Source organism: Geotrypetes seraphini, chromosome 11 (genome assembly GCF_902459505.1).
Source record: "Geotrypetes seraphini chromosome 11, aGeoSer1.1, whole genome shotgun sequence".
NCBI lineage: Eukaryota > Metazoa > Chordata > Amphibia > Gymnophiona > Dermophiidae > Geotrypetes > Geotrypetes seraphini.
In genome coordinates this window covers 83,910,578-83,930,242 of record NC_047094.1, presented here as the reverse complement: position 1 = coordinate 83,930,242, position 19,665 = coordinate 83,910,578, and the positions used below count along the sequence as shown (strand labels likewise).

Genomic DNA, 19,665 nt, shown 5'->3' with positions numbered 1-19,665 from the left:
TTTTGTGGAGTGATGGAAGCTGCTTTAATTGTATTCAATTCCTGTTTAAGTTTGCAGAGCTCCTCCTTAATACTAGCAAGTTGAAGACAGATGGGGCAAGCCTTAAGCCTCCAAATAGTATGTCTTGGAATTAAAGCACCACAGTGATTGCATAGAATAAAGGTCATCTTGATTGGTTGTGAAGTGACTTGATTTGAGTAGTCCTGATTATATGGGTCTCTATATATGAATAGTGGTCCCTGGGATTGGTGGGACTATAAGTCTTACCCTTATTCCTATGAAGGGAAAGAGGAAATAAGATTTAACAGAGGAAAGAGAAGGGTTTATTTTTTTTGTGCTTTTTTTTTTTTGTAAGAAATAGGGATGAGAAGAGAAATTAAGCAGATATAATGGACCACATCAAATGCAGCCGACAGATCAAAGTGTAACAACTCCGCACATTTATTTTGCACCTGTAAATTTTGGATCTTTGAGATTAATGACAATAAAGAGTTTCTGTGCTGAAATATGGTCTGAACCCATGCTGAAATGGCAGTAGGATAGAAAATTTCTCTAAATAATGGAGAGTTGACTAGAAATAATTGATTCTATCATTTTTGTCATCAGAAGGTATATTCGCAATTGGGCAATAATGAGAAGGAACCGAAGGGTCCAAATCAGCACTTTTCAATAAAGGCGTTAGAATTATATTGCCCATACTCAACGATTAATGACCATTGCTAAGAAAATGATTTACTAATAAAGTCAACCAATTAATAGCCTATGGGGGAATATCCCCGTAGAGATAGGAAGAAAAAGGATCCAAAGTGCAACTGCACCTTTTCAATTTTTCTCATACTTTTAAAACTTGAGATTCTGAAACTGGATCGAAGACATTCCAAAAATGATCCACAAAGGTTACTGTAAACTCATTAGAGCCTAAGGAGAAGTCATCAGGGTTAATAGCAGGGCCACCACTGCAATGACCATTCACACTGTTTCCATGCGAAAGTGTGGAACTTTGAAAGCCATATTCATGTGCTGAAGACTCAGAATAGGCCTCCAAACTTCAGAGCCTTTCCTTGGCATGATAAAGTATATAGAGCCTGAGAGTTTGGGCGGCACCAGCTCTATAGCTTGAATATCCAGCAAGCATTTAACAGTGGTTTGAACCTTTAGCCCCTTGTCTGGCCAACCCATGGGAGAATCCACAAACCAGCTTGTCAGATGTCAGGCATGTTCTAACTTGTAGTCCAACTGAATAATGTCCAAGACCCATTGGTCAGAAAAAAATGCGAACCCAGGCGGACAGGAATGCTGAGAGTCTACCTCCTATCTAAAGAGGGGCATCCATCAGCCTGGTGTCTTTTCCCTGGAGAAGAGAAGACTTAGAGGGGATATGATAGAGACTTACAAGATCATGAAGGGCATAGAGAGAGTAGAGAGGGACAGATTCTTCAAACTTTCAAAAAATTAAAGAACAAGAGGGCATTCGGAAAAGTTGAAAGGGGACAGATTCAAAATGAATGCTAGGAAGTTCTTCTTTACCCAACGTGTGGTGGACACCTGGAATGCGCTTCCAGAGGGCATAATGGGGCAGAGTACAGTACTGGGGTTCAAGAAAGGATTGGACAATTTCCTGCTGGAAAAGGGGATAGAGGGGTATAGATAGAGGATTACTGCACAGGTCCTGGACTTGTTAGGCCGCCGCATGAGCGGACTGCTGAGAATGATGGACCTCAGGTCTGACCCAGCAGAGGCATTGCTTATGTTCTTATGGTGCCTTTTTGGCAGCGGGTACAGGATGGGAGGCAGAAAGCTGGGAAAATATCTGCAACGTGGCACTCACATAGGTCAGGATCACCGGAAGCCATGAAAATTAGAACAAGCAGAACCTCTAGAGGTCCTAAGTCTGCCGTTAGGCAGGGTCTTAGAGTAATGGTCCACCACAGAATTTATGAAGTTGTCCAGGCCCTTGCCAAACAAAAACTGTTCCTAAGGGAAGGCTAGCCAAAGTAGCCTTGGAAGTGGAATCACCAGCCCACTGCCTGATCCAGAGGATCCTTTGTGAAAACCCTGATAAAATCATACAATGCAACAGAAACATAATCTGACCCTGCCAAAAGGAGGATCCATAGTCTCACTCTCCAGCATGCGTGGTCAAGACAGGCACATTTGACAAAGGATGCCGCTGAAGTAGCCTTTATGCCTAAAGTAGCTGAATCAAAAAAGTCTCCAGAGGACCAAATCCATACAGTAGTCATGCATATCTTTAAGCACCACATCACTTTCACTGGGTAGAGATGCGCTTAGTCACCTGCGCAACCAAAAGAATCCACCCTAGGCGGACTCAGAAGCTGTTGGGAGCCTTCTGCCAGAGGATACCTGTATTGCACTCAATTCTGGTCTCCTTATCTCAAGAAAGATATAGTAGCACTAGAAAGGGTTCAAAGAAGAGCAACCAAGATGATAAAGGGGATGGAACTCGTATGAGAAAAGACTAAAAAAAGGTTAGGGCTCATCAACTTGGAAAAGACACGGCTGAGGGGAGATATGTTTGAAGTCTACAAAATCCTGAGTGGAGTAGAACAGATACAAGTGGATTGATTTTCACTCTGTCAAAAATTACATAGACTAGGTGACACTTGAAGGTTCAGGGAAATATTTTTAAAACTAATAGGAGGAAATATTTTTTCACTCAGAGAATAGTTAAGCTCTGGAATGCATTGCCAAAGGTTGTGGTAAGAGCGGATAGCGTAGCTAGTTTTAAGAAAGGTTTGGACAATTTCTTGGAGGAAAAGTCCATAGTCTGTTATTGAGACAGACATGGGGGAAGCTGCTCTTTGCCCTGGATTGGTAGCATGGAACATTGCTACTTTTGGGGTTTTGGCCAGGTACTAGTGACCTGGATTGACCTCCGTGAGAACAGGTTACTAGGCTTGATGGACCATTGGTCTGAACCAGTAAGGCTATTCTTATGTTCTTATGATACAAGTGAGATATGGCCCTCGCGATCTTTCAGAGAATCAAATTGCCCTGAAATCAGAATGCTCATATCAGGGTGCCTGGAAAAGGAAGAAAACTGCGAGCACACACCACAATACCAGAAAGAAATGGATGGAGCTGGCTGAGTGACTAAATTCAATTCCTGCAAAGACTCCAAAATAAGATCTGGTAAAGCTGCAGACTTAAATGCAAACAGTGAGATCAACCCCAGAGGTATCCGCAGATCCAGCACACAGTCCCTGATCTCCTGTCCTGGGAAGTGCTGTGCTTGTAAATAAGGGGTAAGCAAGCAGGACATCAACATCTAAATCCCCCGTATCAGGATGCGCATGTACAGTGGCTGACTGAGATGAAGACATGTCCATAGAAGCTATGCCACTAATAGATGCATCTGAGGCAGAGCGGGACTACACAAGGGAAGAACATTGGCTTTGAAACTCATTTCACAAATGTTTCATAAATTTAGAGAAAGCCTCTGGCGCATGGGGCACAGTCACCCTTTGATGACTTAACTTTGCGTTTCCTAGGCTGTGGAGGGTCCGCAGCCAGGCGCACAGAACTAGTAGTTGTGCCAAGCCCCCCAAATAAAGAAGGCTACCCCACCGGGCTAGCCGAGCATTTGGTCACCTGCTTCAACAGGGGAGAAGCTAAGCTGGATGCTGCCGCCTCTCCCGGCATGGCTCTTCAGATGCCAAATTTGCACAATCTTGCCAATAATTCACATCAGGAGAGCCCAAGGACTCCATCCCAGTAGGTTTTAAGGCAAACATTGCAATTTTGGAGAAGCAGGGAGCTTTTGAAGAAAAAAAAAAAAATCATTAAAAATCCAAGATGGCCACCATTAAGAAAATTGCACCAAAAATGTGATTTTTTTACATTAAATTTTAAAAACAGCAATTTTAGGATTTTTTAAGAGGGGAAACATGGGGACAAGCGGAAACCCTCAAAACTTCAAATTTCAAACCTCCCCAATTCACCTCACAGGCTATTACAGCCTTTACTCGCTGTGATCTGTGCTGAAAATGTGCTGCAGCCTGCTTCAGCTTTCAGTAGCTAGAATCAGAAAATCACTACTTCATGCTGGGAATGCCTCTGCAATGCTGATCTTTGGGCTGCTAGGCAGACCTTATGCCTGACTGTACCTCCACCCCAGGGGACCGAAGGTGCGCTCAGAGATGGGCGGAGGTGAGAATCAGCAGCTAACAACCTGCAAGACACCACCAAGTCTCCAACGATTGCCAAACAGCCTGCACTCAAATCCTCTTAGGCAGCAGAAAGATGGGGATGGCCCCAAGTTCCTTTAAAGTAAATGCAAGTAGGCTGAATAATCATTCAGAGCACCAGAAATCCTGAAGAAGGGATGAAACACACACCAAATAAAATAATGAATTGTCGAGAGCAGAACACATTCCAGTAGGCACATGTGAAGGGAAAAACTGTAGAGGGAACTAAGGAACCCAGTGTAGAGCAGAGACACAGACAAAAATCCAGAGTGAAACACAGAAACATGATGGCAGATAAAGGCCAAATGGCCCATATAGTCTGCCCATCCACAGTAACCATTATCTCTTTCTCTCTCTGAGAGATCCCATGTGCCTATCCCAGGCCCTCTTGAATTCAGACACAGTCTGTTTCCACCACCTCTTCTGGGAGACTGTTCCACGCATCTACCACACTTTCTGTAAAAAAGTGTTTCCTCAGATTACTCCGGAGCCTATCACCTCTTAACTTCATCCTATGTCCTCCTTCTGCAGAGGGCACGTGGCCATGGGAGCAAATCCGGTCCTCGAGGGCCAGAATCCAATCAGATTTCCCCAATGAATATGCATGAGATCTATCTGCATGCACTGCTTTCAATGTATATTCATTGGGGAAATCCTGAAAACCCGATTGGATTACGGCCCTTGAGGATCGGAGTTGCTCATTTCTGGTCTAGAATGTCTCACCTATTACACTGGTAGTCTCATTAAAGGGCTCCTTTTATAAAACCACAGTAGCAATTCCCAGGTGACAAATTCACTGAAGCTCATTCAATTCCTATGGTTTTTGTTGCATTTGCTGCGGAAGAATCACTATTGTGGCTTTGTAAAAGAGGTCTAAGTCAGACTCTTCATATACTGTATATCAGAACTGAAATGAAAGATATCAGAGATGCACATTTGTCAAAGCTGATATTTTTCTACCTTTGTTGGAGCATTTTATTTATCTATTTGCTTTGGTTTCTTCTGCTTTTCTTTTTGTTCTAATTCTCTTGCCAAGATTTGATGTACATTTCATTTCTTCTCTCTCCATGTCCTCCATCTAGCTTCCATGTCCCTTATCGTGTCCCTCTTCCCCTTCATCCACATTCAACATCTGCCCTGTGTCACTCTCTCCTCCTGTATCCAAGTGTGCCTGTCCCACCATCATCTTTTCTCTGTATCCTCCTTCTTCCCTTCCAACCCCCAACCTAGGGCTAGAATTTCTCCCTCTCTGTTCCCCTCCTGAATATAGCATCTCTCTCTCCCTTCTTCTACTGGTGCAGCATCTCTCCCCTCATCTGGTATCTGGATCTTTCTTTCCATCACCCTCCTAGTACACTATCTCACCCGTTTCGACCCCCCTCCCAGTTGTGCAGGTCTGGGACCTCTACCTTTTCCTCCACCCCCCCTGCAGGTCTGGTACTTTTTCTCCCACATCCCATACAAGTCTGGAATTTCCCCCTTCCTCACATACACACAGTTTAAGTCTGGTATCTCCCCGTTCTATATGTCTGCAGCACCTATTGCCCCATGTATACCGAATGTCACTCTGAGCTGCTGACCCCACTTCCCTGTGCATACTGAGCTTCACTCTAGAGGTCTGTTGCATGCTGCTGGTACGTCTCTGCTTTTAGGAAACAGCTGGATTCGTTCACAGTTCTGAATCCACACATTTGCACATGGTTGTCAAAGCATGGAGAAATTTAAAAATTTGGATATGCTATCTAGGACCATGTCCTCTCCTGCTTCTCACCCCACCATACTTGATTTTTTGTCTTTAATGTGACCATTTCCATTAACAGGTATTCAATTGTCAGTGGCTTCACCTGAAGGGGGTACCCAAACAAACATGCAGATGGACCGAGCCTTCCTTAATAATGCTATTGCTATAGGAAAATGCATCTTCAAAAAAAATACTGCAAGCATTAGAGACTAGAAGCTAATCTTCTTATTCCCATAGAATTTGCAGTTATATTCATTCTAGTACATATTTTTACTTGCCTTTTTAACACACTTCTGTGCACTAAGCATTAACACACCACAGTACACTGGCTCCCGACATGACAACTGACTAGGCCAGACATGGGCAATTCTGGTCCTCGAGGGCCAGAGTCTAATTGGGTTTTCAGGATTTCCCCAATGAATATGCATGAGATCTATTTGCATATTCATTGAGGAAATCCTGAAAACCCAATTAGATTCCGGCCCTCGAGGACCGGAGTTGCCCATGTCTGGACTAGGCTGTTCTGTTTCATCACAAGACTTGTCATGTTCACATAAACCACAAGATGCCACTGTCCACCATGGGATTTGTTTTGTATCTAATGTTGCTGTGTATGTTATGTCTGTAACCTACTTAGACTTGTGAGATAGAACGGAATAAAAAATGTTTTAAATATAGGAACCTGCCAAAGGGGAAGATAGGAAACTATAAGTGGTCCAGAAATGCCATGCAAATCCTTTCTAAAAGGAAAAGGCAGTGCCTAACAATTTTTCTTTAAAAAAATTAAAACAGAAGCAAGCCTACTTGTTGGCCCTACCGAATATTTATTGAATCCCCTTATTCCCCCATCCTTTCAGTAGAGTTTCTGTACTGGCACTAGACATGTTTCCATTTTAAGAGCTTAGAGGATTCATTATCCTTTCAAGGGAAAGGTCAGATTGAAAACTTTATACTGTGCAGGACAATCTGATGCACGCTGCAAAATGGAAAGGAAAAACAGAATTTGGGAATTCCTGAGATAGAGGGCTGTGGGCTATGCATAATAAACTGAGGGGTTGATATTCAAAATAATTTAAATTGTATGGGGCTATCCAGCGATATTTGATGACACTTAAATGGATCATGCACTATACTCTAACCACCTATACTGAAACTGGCTAGTTTGTGGGTGACCCAGGGCGGAGTATTGATGCAACAGAAACTTAGCTAATTAGCACTGGATTTTCATGCCACAAGACTGCCACAGCTCCCAGCAGGAGACAGCGTATCCAGATTGTTCCCGAAGAGAGGCAGCGTGGGAGCCCTGCTCCGCCCCTCTCCCTGACCAAAAGGGAACATTTAAAAGAGCACAGCAGCCAGCCGGGCCCCCTTTCAGGCCACCAGCGGGAAACAGCGTATCCAGATTGTTCCCGAAGAGAGGCAGCGTGGGAGCCCTGCTCCGCCCCTCTCCTTGACCGAAAGGGAACATTTAAAAGAGCACAGCAGCCAGCCGGGCCCCCTTTCAGGCCACCAGCGGGAGACAGTGTATCCAGATTGTTCCTGAAGAGAGGCAGCGTGGGAGCCCTGCTCCGCCCCTCTCCCTGACCGAAAGGGAACATTTAAAAGAGCACAGCGCCAACGGCGCTCAGCCGTTCGGCGCGCCTTTGTGAAGCGCCTGCAGTGACGACAGTTGGATTCTGAAGCTAACAAAATAACAGGCTTCAATCAGGTAATCACTTAGATTTAAGCACAACTAACTTGTTGCTATAACTTACCATACCTTGTTAAACTTAATTCATGGGTAAACATTGTTATACTTAATTTGTAAAACCTGTCCCCCGCCAGGATCAGGTTATCAGTTAGCTTCATTCTCAACTAACCTGCTGTACCTAGTTATATAACAGTTGGTATACCTTGCTATACTTAATCGGTTGGTTTTAACTTGTAATATTGTATATTACCTTGTAATATTACCTTGTAATATTGCTATGCTTAATTTTTGTTGGTTGTACCTTGTAATATTGTAATTGTTGTATTCATCTCACACTATCCTGTTTAAACATCTAAGAGCACTAAGAACAACTCTCACCACTCAGGCATAGGCAATCCAAAGAGACAGATAACACCAATAGAGCAAAGAACTCCAGAACCAACACCCCTTTTTACACGCAAAAATGGCAACACGCACATTTAAACTCATCCTAGTCCTACTACTGCTCTCCCTACTCATAGAGAAATGGAAAACTGCAGGATACCACACACATTCTATACCCATCCTCACAACAACACACAGACTGGTTCAACCCAAGAGGAAAGTCCAAACCCCCAGAACCCTGACACCTTGCCCATCATCCAACCACGAAAACATTCTCACAATCTGGGGAAAAAGACCCCCAACAAAACCTAAGACAAGACCACAAAAACTTCAAACACCTTCCAGAACACTGATCAACACACTAACTACTCACCCTCTCATAAAATTCACATCAATAGCATGTGCATATATGATTATACGATCTATCAACCCAAAGACAGAACTAATCAAAGACTGGCTGATCAAAGATAATCTAGGTTGCCTCTTCCTAGCCGAAACCTGGCTCACTTCTGACTCAGACCCTAGCATTACTGAATTCTGTCCAAACGGATACAAACTAAAGCTAGTATGTAGAGAAAAGAGAAGAGGAGGAGGTCTAGCAATCATTGCAAAAAACAACTTCAACATTAAAGTCCTAGCCATGCACTCCACCCCCCACCTAGACCTTCTAGCCTGCCAACTTTCTGACAACACTCTCACAGGAACTCTGAACTGCCTTCTCTGCTATGTCACACCAGGAAAATGGAACACCTCTAAACAAGAACTCGAAGAATTTATCCTCCAGCATTCCCTCTCCTCCACACATAACCTGATCCTAGGAGACATCAATCTCCACTTAGAAGACCACACCTCCAAACAAGTAGCGGACATTCTTTCATACCTCAACACTATATCTTACCAGATACTCAATCCCGAACCCACGCATGAAAAGGGCCATCAACTTGATATAGCCGCTTACACTTTCCCCAACCTTAACACACAAAACATCCACATCACCAACGGCTCATGGCATCCCACCTTATGGTCTGACCATTACAAGTACACCTTCACAATTAACTGGGTGCAGAATAACAACAAACCCACGCCACACACAACAAGCTTCAAGTCCAGAAAGAAAATCAATCCTACCACATTCTGGGACACAGTAGACCCAGAAATAGACCTAAACAATCCCAAAGGATTCATAAACACCTGGCGCTCCACAAGTGAATCCGCTTTAAACAAACTAGCACCACTAAAAATAAAAATAAAATATGCAGACCATCAGACAAATGGTTTGACGCCGAACTCCTACACCTAAAAAGACAATGCAGACAATTAGAAAGGACATGGAAAAAACAGAAACAAGACCACACCAAAACAGAATGGAGACACCAAATCAAACAGCAGCATACAAAATCAAACTGAAGGAAAAAAGAACAGACTACTACTCCAAACTCATTGGCACCGATAAACCGGACACAAAAAAAACTTTTCAACCTTGTCAGAAATCTCACTGATACCAAACCCCACCTCGCCACCCTAGGAAACCAAACTCCAACAGTCTCCCAACTAGCGGACCATTTCAAACACAAAATCATCACAATCAGATCCACATTTAACAACTCTCGAAACATTTTAGAAGAGATACTAACAAAACCCACAAAAGACGAAGCCACCTCAGCAGATAGGATCTGGACCAACTTCCCAACGACACAAAGGTCAGACCTAGACCGGCTGTATAAAAAATACAGCAAATCTTCATGTGATTTGAACAATTGTCCTCCTTATCTACTAGCTACAGCGTCCACTAAATTCACAGCTGGTCTCACGCTATGGCTGCAAACTACCCTAAGGGAAGGTCAGTTCCCCCCGGAACTTGGTGAAATCATAATTACTCCCATACTAAAAGACCCCAAAGGCCCAATAGACAGCCCAACAAATTATAGACCAATCGCTTCTATACCTCTATACGTCAAACTCATAGAGGGTCTAGTAGCACAATATCTCGCCAATTACCTAGAAGACCACCACATCCTACACCCTACTCAATCCGGATTCAGAACCAATCACAGTACTGAAACACTTCTGGTTTCCCTACTAGACATAGCCCGTCAGCACCTCAGCAAAGGAAATAAGTTACTAATCATCCAACTCGATCTTTCAGCAGCATTCGACTTAGTTGACCATTCCATACTACTCCAGATACTAGATGCCACAGGAATATCAGGTAATGTTCTCAACTGGTTCCAAGGATTCCTCAAAACAAGATCATACAGAGTCAAGTCAAATGATCTTCTATCCGACTCATGGTCAAACCCCTGCGGAGTTCCACAAGGATCCCCTCTATCGCCCATACTTTTCAACCTCTTCATAGCATCCCTAGGCACGGCCCTAGACGCCCTAAACATTACATCCTTCAGCTACGCGGATGATATAACCATCCTCCTCCCCTTCGATATCCAAGACCCCACCTCCAACGGACGCCTGAAAACAACATTAGAAACTGTAGAAAAATGGATGACGAACTACAAGTTAAAACTGAATGCGGAGAAAACCAAATTCCTACTACTAGAGAAGGAACAAAAACCATCCCTAACAGAACTAGATGTAAACACAATCAAATATCCAATACAGAATACTCTCAAAATTCTGGGAACACACCTAGACAGAGGCTGCACAATGCAAACACAAATACACAAAACCATAAAAAAAGCATTCTTCACCATGCGAAACCTAAGAAAAATAAGAAAATTCTTTTCCAAAGAACACTTCAAGATCATTGTACAATCCCTCATACTCAGCTCCTTAGATTACTGCAACAGCCTCTACCTGCCTTGCCCAAATACTATGATAAAACAACTACAGACCGTTCAGAACACAGCTATCAGACTCATCTACTCGCTCAGCAAATTCGACCACATCACACCCGCCTATGTAGACTCTCACTGGCTTCCGATAAAAGCAAGAACTCAATTCAAACTCTACTGCTTACTTTTCAAAGTAACTCATGATATGGCCCCCAATTACCTGAACAACCGTCTTTGCCGCTACAGACTACCCAGATCAAGAAGAACTCAGAATCTTTTCACCTTCCCCCCTCATAATGGTACCCGACGTAAGAAACTTTATGACAGCCTTCTAGCAACTCAGACAGCAAAAATTGACCCCACCATCACCAAACTGATGATCAAAACAACAGACATCAAAGTGTTTCGGAAAGAAATCAAAACATTTCTTTTCAAAAAACACGTCCTTACTTAATATTCCCCTCTCCAATCGCACATGCACTCTCCCCAGCAAATAACACACTAGTCATCCCCTTGAACCTCATTTACGAAAAATATCCAAACTCCTAAATAAGCATCTCCCTTAGGTATCCATTTAACCTTCTCCTAAAAAAGAATCTCCCTTAGGTATCCACTTAACTGATTCCTTCAAAGTTAGGTATCTTTCTTCAGTTGCCTATATTGATTTCCCCACTGAACCTTGTAACTACTTGAACCCTGTCAAGTTATTCTTTCAATAAATCCAGATATCTTATACTTGTATTTCTATACCACAACATGTAATTTACTTAAATCGTTGTAATGTAATTCTCTCGGTAATGTCCTGATCTCTTTTAACTGTAATCCGCTTAGAACCGCAAGGCATAGGCGGAATAGAAATCACAAATGTAATGTAATGTAATGTAATGTAATGAGTGAGGAAGCATGCATCACTCTTGTCCTTCAGACCCCAGTGGCTCTTCTTACCTTCAGGGTGGGAGGGGGGGGGGATCAGAGATCACCTGCATCCTTATGCAGGTCCCAACCAATATCCAGTCAGGGCCTTAGCGTATCTAGGTCTAATGACCTCCACCATCTGAATAATAATCGGCCCCTGAATCTTCAAACAAGCATCAATACCGGTACTGAATGACAAAAGTCCCCATATTTTTTTGTGTGTGTGAAAAGGAAAAATGTTCAACACATATGAAATGAGTAATAAATGAAGTATATAACTATACATCAGCTCCTCTATGTATATCTTATTTCTTATAGAAACCATAAATGAACCAGGCATCTTGTCATCCTATTCATACAAAAAGCAAATCTCCTTTCATCTCAAATATGTAGGCAAACAAAGGAAACTGCTACAGACAGCAAGTAAAAGGACAGAAAATGGCAACAAAATTTATTAAACAAAACAGATTATCTTCAGATTGAGAAATATGGCAAACTGCAACTGAAAATCTTCTAATGAACTATGGAGAAGCCTTGGCTCTCTGGCACCAGATGAAGTGCTTTTCACAGGCATGAATGGGATTGAGAAATGGTTTTACACATTCTCTTGCAGCACAATGAAGGCTGCAGCTTTCTGGTCCATGTTTAGGTTTCATGGTTGTAGGTGTCACCGACGTTCAACAGAACTGTAAGAATAGAAAAATATGTTTTTAATCTTGTACTTAAAAAAAAAACTTTCATAGCAAATAAGTAGAGGGCTCAGCTAGGGATCAATCTAACTAATTTGTACTATGTTTGACTTATAATTTCTAGTTCTTCCTATTAGAGTGTAGCAAATAGCATATTTTACTATTTCGCCGAATACTAAATATGAATAACAGGCATTGAGCTTTAACATAAATGATAAAAGAAGGAATGTGAAATCAGAGTTCAAGTACTGGATATTCATATTTAAACTTAAATTACTATTCAGTGATATATGAATAATGTATTTAGGGGCACTACTTGGGGCCGAATCAAATCAAATACAAATATTTGTTACAGCTCTACTTCCTATACTGCTGACTCCAGAAAGCCTCAAGCACTTGTCCTAATAGTGTATCAATGAGAAAAATGCTCAGCATTTTCATTACATTACATTAGTGATTTCTATTCCGCTTGTGCCTTGCGGTTCTAAGCGGATTACAATTAGAAGAGATCTGGACATTACCGAGAGAATTACATATACAATGATTCAAGTAAGTTACATGTTATGGTAGAATATTACAAATTTAAAGATATCAGGAATTTATCCGAGAGAGTTACATAGCAAGATTCAGGTAATTACAGGATACAGTGGGGAATAACATTAAATTCGGGTAACAGAAGAGAGTTACCTATCATTGAGGTTATTAAAGGATACAGTGGGGAATTTTTCTGATAAAATTACATAGCAAGAATCAGGTAATTACAGGATACAGTGGGAAATAATAATATATTTGGGTAATCGAAGAGAGTTACCTAACATTGAAGGAAATTACAGGATACAGAGGGGAATAACAGTATATTCGGGTAAAAGAGGAAAGATTTCACTCGTGAGATCTGCAAGCAAGCCTTCCCTTCCCCATTTATTCCCAAGATTTTTCTTAATGCAGACTCTAAAACACTGGCCTCACTACTTCCCACCCTCTCATCTGAAGTCATATGCCACCTCAGACACATGTGTCCCTTCTAACAGAGTCAGTCAGCTACCTCACCACATCTTGTCCTCCATATCAAGCAGCATCTCCTGGACAGATGCTGCAAAAAAACAGGTGACCCAACCCATCTCTCCAACCCCAGTAATTGAATTGATACTTCACTCCAAAGCCTGGTACTCACCTTCCAGCGGTTCCCACACTCATTACAGACAACAAAGGTAGTCATGGGTTCATCTGCACTGCGGGTCTGCACCTGGATACATGGTAAGAGTGACACAAAGTGAGAGACCTCTCAACTCAAATCTGCTCTACACAACAGTGTGTGTCTGTGCTGTGCAGTGAGAGAAGCAGCCAAAAGGGACCCCAAACACAGTGTGCACAGCATAGACAAACAGAGTAATTGTATATAACCATCTGGCACATACCTGTGTGTAAGTGCAATTCTTTTTCTTGCACTTGCCACAGGTGAAAAGATCTGTCTGGGTTCCTCCCGTCTTTCCCATCTGGTGCTCTCGAATGGCTTCCTTTGTCATTGCTTTCCTCATCTCCTTCAACTCATTACTGGCCATTTCCTATAGAGACAAATGCCATACACCATCAAAGTCTCTGTGTCCCTTTTGTCCTCACCAAGTTGGTCCTACTGAGATATACTCGTCATCTCTCCCCGCATAAGCAAAGTGACTCCTCAAGCCAAAGCCCAAGCCCATGAAATGATCCCAAAAACCCTACCAATATTTTGACCTTTTCAAGCTCAGTCCTCACCTCTGAGCTCATGCCCGCTATATTCTCAGGTGAGATCATACCACATAAAACCTTCTTCCGCAGTTCTGGATTCTTTGAGTCTTTCAGGTTTGCAATCCGGCTCCGCACACGATTCTTGTATTTCATGTCTGTATTCCCAATTTCCTGATATATGATTGGGAGCAAAGTCAAGGAAGCTTAAGGAGAAATAAGGACTTAATATTAAATTTTCTTTCCTTTAGTCCCACCAGATCAGTCCAGAACTTGTGAGTTATTCTCAAGCAACAGGTGGAGATAGAGAATACAGAATTGTGTGCTCTGCTTCATAAGGACACTGCAGCTCTAGACCCTAATAAAGTAGTGGAATTCTTCTGAAAGGGAGCTAAACAATGAATCATCATTTCTTCTTCATTAAAGGAATGTCTTATAAACAACTTTATTAAGTGGCCTAGTGATTAGAGCTGCTAGCTCGGCACCCTGAAGTTGCGAGTTCGATCCCAGTGACTTTCCCTGTGACCTCTATAGCCCCAGATACCACAGCTAGCTAGTGTGTCCACCAAGACCAATAGGAAAAATACTCAATTAAAAAAAGAATTGTAGACCGCCCTGAACTTCGCCAAGATAGAACGTTATATCAAACGCTAATAAACAAACATTATTAGAAACAAATAAGAAGAACTGGAACTCCAAGTAGAGAAGACTGATTATAGTAAACAATATAAAAAAGTCTGAATCAGGGAGGATATCTGGACTGGTCTGAAAGAACTAAAGGAAAGAAAATTGGCAGACAAGACCTAATTTCTCCTTCCTTGGCATCCTCACCAGACAAGCCCAATCCCATAAAAGTCAGTCTGTGAATAGCCAAGCAGATCCTCCGAAGATGCGAAAAAAGAAACATTCCATGTGAACACCCCCTCTTAGACTGACACCCATGGCCAAAAAGGCCTAAAAGCCCCTGTGCTGCCACTGCCTAGTGCTGATATAATTTGCATGTCAATCATTTTTATTAAAGATGAACAACTGAAGCAACATAAAGAGCCAGCTATAAAAGAAACATAGCAAACATAGGCAAAATGAACAATTGCTACTAACATAATAACATGGTAGATGACGGCAGATAAAGACCCAAATGGTCCATCCAGTCTGCCCAACCTGATTCAATTTTAATTTTTTAATTTTTTCTTCTTAGCTATTTCTGGGCAAGAATCCAAAGCTTTACCTGGTACTGTGCTTGGGTTCCAACTGCCGAAATCTCTGTTAAGACTTACTCCAGCCCATCTACACCCTCCCAGCCATTGAAGCCCTCCCCAGCCCATCCTCCACCAAACAGCCATATACAGACACAGACCATGCAAGTCTGCCCAGTACTGGCCTTAGTTCAATATTTAATATTATTTTCTGATTCTAAATCCTCTGTGTTCATCCCACGCTTCTTTGAACTCAGTCACAGTTTTACTCTCCACCACCTCTCTCAGGAGCGCATTCCAGGCATCCACTACCCTCTCCGTAAAGTAGAATTTCCTAACATTGCCCCTGTCAGAATGCTAACCTCCTAGAGCAGTGCTAATTCTCCCAGCTGTTCCAACCCCAAGAACCCTTCTCCCCGCACCCACCTCATTCCCTCTGCACATTCTTGCAGTGGCGTACCTAGCATATGTGACACCTGGGGCCCATCATTTTTTGACACCCCCCCATCTATATGAAAAATATGATTTTTAGTAACAATCCACATATCACACAACAAGAGTGTACCTAGGAAAAGGCAGCATCTTAAACACTGCAGTGAACACTAGAACACCAACACATACATTGTAAAACTGGGGCGGGGGGAGGTCTGCCCCGGGTGCACGCCCCAAGGGGCTGCACAGGAGAGAGCTGAACGGGAATGACAGGGGACCCGCGGGGTTAAATATAACTCGAGCCGCGAGGCTCGTCTTCTGCTCCTACCTGCCCTGCCGCTCACATATAGCCGATCGGAAGTCTTCCCCGATGTCAGCGCTGACATCGGAGAGAGGGCTTAAGCAAAGCAGGAAATAGAAGACAAGCCTTGCGACTCAAGCTCCATTTTGCTGAGAAAGTTGCTAAGATGGGCTGGGAAGCAAACGCGGAACACAAAAGGGGGAGGGAGTGCGTTTTGGACACAAGGCATGAACTTGGGAGAGAGTAAGGGAGGGAAAAAGATGCTGAGGTGGGGGATGGAATGGGTTTTTGGACACAGAAGGCATGGACTTGGGAAAGAGGAAGGGAGGGAAAGAGATGCTGAGGTGGGGAGGGAATGTGTTTTTGGACACAGAAGGCATGGACTTGGGAAAGAGGAAGGGAGGGAAAGAGATGGTTATGTACACGGGGAATAGAAGGAGAATTTTTGGTCATAGGGAGGGAGTGAGGTACAGACAGTGGCATACCAAGCTGGGGATGGGGTGGGGTGGGGGCGGTCCGCCCCGGGTTTACGCCCCAAGGGGGTGCACAGCTGGCCACCCTCCAGTGTTCTCCCTAGGCCGGCAAATGAACATGTGTCTCTTTAGCCACTTGAGTGCCACCGCCGCCATCAGGAAGAGGCCGGCGCCAAGTTCTCCCTCCTTTTCCCTATGGGGCCGACCAACTCTCGCCACCCGCGTCAATTCTGACGTAGGAGAGGACGTTCTGGGCCAGCCAATTGCTGCCTGGCTGGCCCAGAACGTCCTCTCCGACGTTAGAATTGACGCGGGTGGCGAGAGTTGGTCGGCCCCGCGGGGAAGAGAAGCAGGGCGAACTCGGCGCCGGCCTGTTCCCGAAGGCGGCAGTGGCAGCCTACTCCCCAGTGGTGGTGGCAGCATTTTCCCAATGATGGTGGCATAGGGGAGGGCAGGGAGAAAGAAAGAAAGGGGGGACAGGGAGCCAGAAAGAAAGAAAGAAAGGGGGTAGGGTGAAACAAAAAAATGGGGCACGGAGAGAGAGAGAGAGAAAGGCAGACATACAGAACGAAAGAGGGCATGGAGAGAGAAAGAAAGAAGGGGGCAGGGTGAAACAAAGAAAGAAATGGGGCACGGAGAGAGAGAGAAAAACAGACATACAGAAAGAAAGGGGGTATGGAGAGAGAGAAAAAGAAAGAAGGGGGCAATGTGAAACAAAGAAAAAGTTTTGGGAGGCACTATGGCTCCCTTTTACTAAACCGCAATAGCGTTTTTTAGCGCAGGGAGCCTATGAGCGTCGAGAGCAGCGTGGGGCATTCAGCGCAGCTCCCTGCGCTAAAAACCGCTATTGCGGTTTAGTAAAAAGGGAGGGGGAATATTTGTCTATTTTTGTATAGTTGTTACTGAGGTGACATTGCATAAAGTCATCTGCCTTGACTTCTTTGAAAATCCGCGGAATATAAATGATAATTAACATTTTCTCTGCGTAAAGCGTGCTTTGTGTTTTTAAAATTTTATTGTTGGTAGATCATTTTGACTTGGCCACAAAGGTAAGGGGGAGGGAGGAAGGGGAGCTGCTGGAAGACATCTAGTAATCCTTGCAGGCTTGAATGTGCAGGGAATTATTTTTGTAAAATCATGTTTTGTTATGTGACTGGCATTATTTAGACTTTAATTTCTATGAATGAATAGAATGAAAATGATATAAAATTACTTGCTTGTTTTTATGTGCGTGCGCTGATGGAAAGTGGAGAGAGAGTGGGCTGAGGACGCTGAAGGGAAATGGGGAAGAGAGAGTGGGGAGAAGATGCTGATTTATAAATTGACAATTGTACAGAATATTGTTTCTTTTTATACTTTAATATAAACAATTCAAGGCTTGTGTGGATGGAATCAAGTGGTTTGCGGGGATGGGGACCAAGCTTACGGGGATTAGTCCAATAAAATGGTATTTTTTTATTTCTCATTATTTGTTTTATTTTTATTTGTTAATTTGTAAAATGGTGATTGTTATGTATCAGTTTTTTCAAATTTACATTTACTGTCTTTATATTTTGCACTGTATTAGAGGACATGTGTTACTGTTTTTGTGGTGTTGCATTGTATCCAGGGTCTGGTTTCTTGGCGGTTCAGTTTAACTTTTGTCTACATATTTCTATTTTTAGTTTGTGATTATTCCATATTGGGCGAGGGTGTATCTCTGGTTCTGTGTGTATGAAAAGAAGTTTCTGTTGGCATTGACTACAGGATCAATTGATTGTGCGGGATCTGGCTTGCTTAGTTTTACAATGTATGTGTTGGTGTTCTAGTGCTCACTGCAGTGTTTAAGATGCTGCCTTTTCCTAGGTACACTCTTGTTGTGCGATATGTGGATTGTTACTAAAAATCATATTTTTCATATAGATGGGGGGGGGGGGTGTCAAAAAATGATGGGCTCCGGGTGCTACATACCCTAGGTACGCCACTGGATCCCGCACAGTCAATTGATGCTGCAGTCAATGCCAACTGAAAACTATGTTCTTTTCATACATACAGAACAGAGATACACCCTTACCCAATATGGAATAATCACAAACTAAAAATAGAAATATGTAGACAAAAGTTAAACTGAACCGCCAAGAAACCAGACTCTGCATAAATGCAACACCACGACACCACAAAAACAGCGACACGTGTCCCCTAATACTGTGCAAAATATAAAGACAGTCGATGTAAATTTGAAAAAACTGATACATAACAATCACCACTTTACAAATTAACAAATAAAAATAAAACAAATAATGAGAAATAAGAAAATAACCATTTTACTGGACTAATCCATTTTTCAATTAGCTTTCAGAGGCCAAATCTTTCTTTAGAATAGTACTGTTATGGTATCATGTCCTGACCTGAGTAAAAGAGGGTTTAGTCCAAAAAACTGCCTTATTTCCATTTCCTATTTATGAAATTTTATCAATACAATTACAATACTACTTGATTCTAAGTAAAGCAACAAAAAAATCTTTCTACCTTTTGTCATTTCTGCTTTAAAAAACTTCTCTATGCTCTCTTCTTTCTATACACCGTTTGTCCTCGCTCCCTGCCATGCAACATCTGCCCTCTCTTTGCCCCTTCCACTCAGCTTGTGCCCTCTCTCTCTACCCCTTCCATCTACTGTCCACCCTCTCTCTGCCCCTTGCATCCACTGTCCACCTTCTCTCTGTTCCATATGGCATCTTCCCTCATTCTATGTCCTTTCAATAAACTGTATATCCTGTGCCCTTTCTCTCCTTTGTACATGATTCATTTTGGCTTCACCCCCTTCCCTATGCTCTTGCATCTCTCTCTTCTCCTTTCCTTCCTTCCTTCCCATTCCACCCCATGGTCTGGCATCTCTATTCCCTTCCCTTCTCTCCCCCCCATGCCCTGGCATCTCCCTCCTATCTCTCCCTCTGGCACTTCATCTCCTTTCTTTCCCTTTGGTCTGGCATTTTGTCTCCTTTAGTTTCCCTTCTTTCCCTCATGCCCTGGCATCCCTCTCCTCTCCTTCCATCTCCCCCTCCCACTACATTATCTAGCATCTCTTCTCCTTCCTTTCTCTCCTTCCTTCCACCTGGTCTGGCATTTGCCTCCTCCCCCTCCCCACC

General features: G+C 43.0%; 1 protein-coding gene across 3 annotated transcripts in view; it reads right to left on the bottom strand.

The window, feature by feature from the left end:
* Positions 1–12,151: 12,151 nt before the first annotated feature.
* TCEA2 (transcription elongation factor A2) overlaps positions 12,152–19,665 on the bottom strand; it is a 111,293-nt gene continuing 103,779 nt past the window's right edge. For all 3 annotated transcript variants that reach the window (XM_033963386.1, XM_033963388.1, XM_033963387.1), the window contains 4 exons: positions 14,169–14,323; positions 13,832–13,978; positions 13,588–13,659; positions 12,152–12,413 (listed from right to left, as the gene is read on the bottom strand). In XM_033963386.1, the coding sequence (XP_033819277.1) occupies positions 12,405–12,413; positions 13,588–13,659; positions 13,832–13,978; positions 14,169–14,323 (383 nt within the window). In that variant the 3' untranslated portion in view covers positions 12,152–12,404. The remainder of the gene's footprint in view (positions 12,414–13,587; positions 13,660–13,831; positions 13,979–14,168; positions 14,324–19,665) is intronic.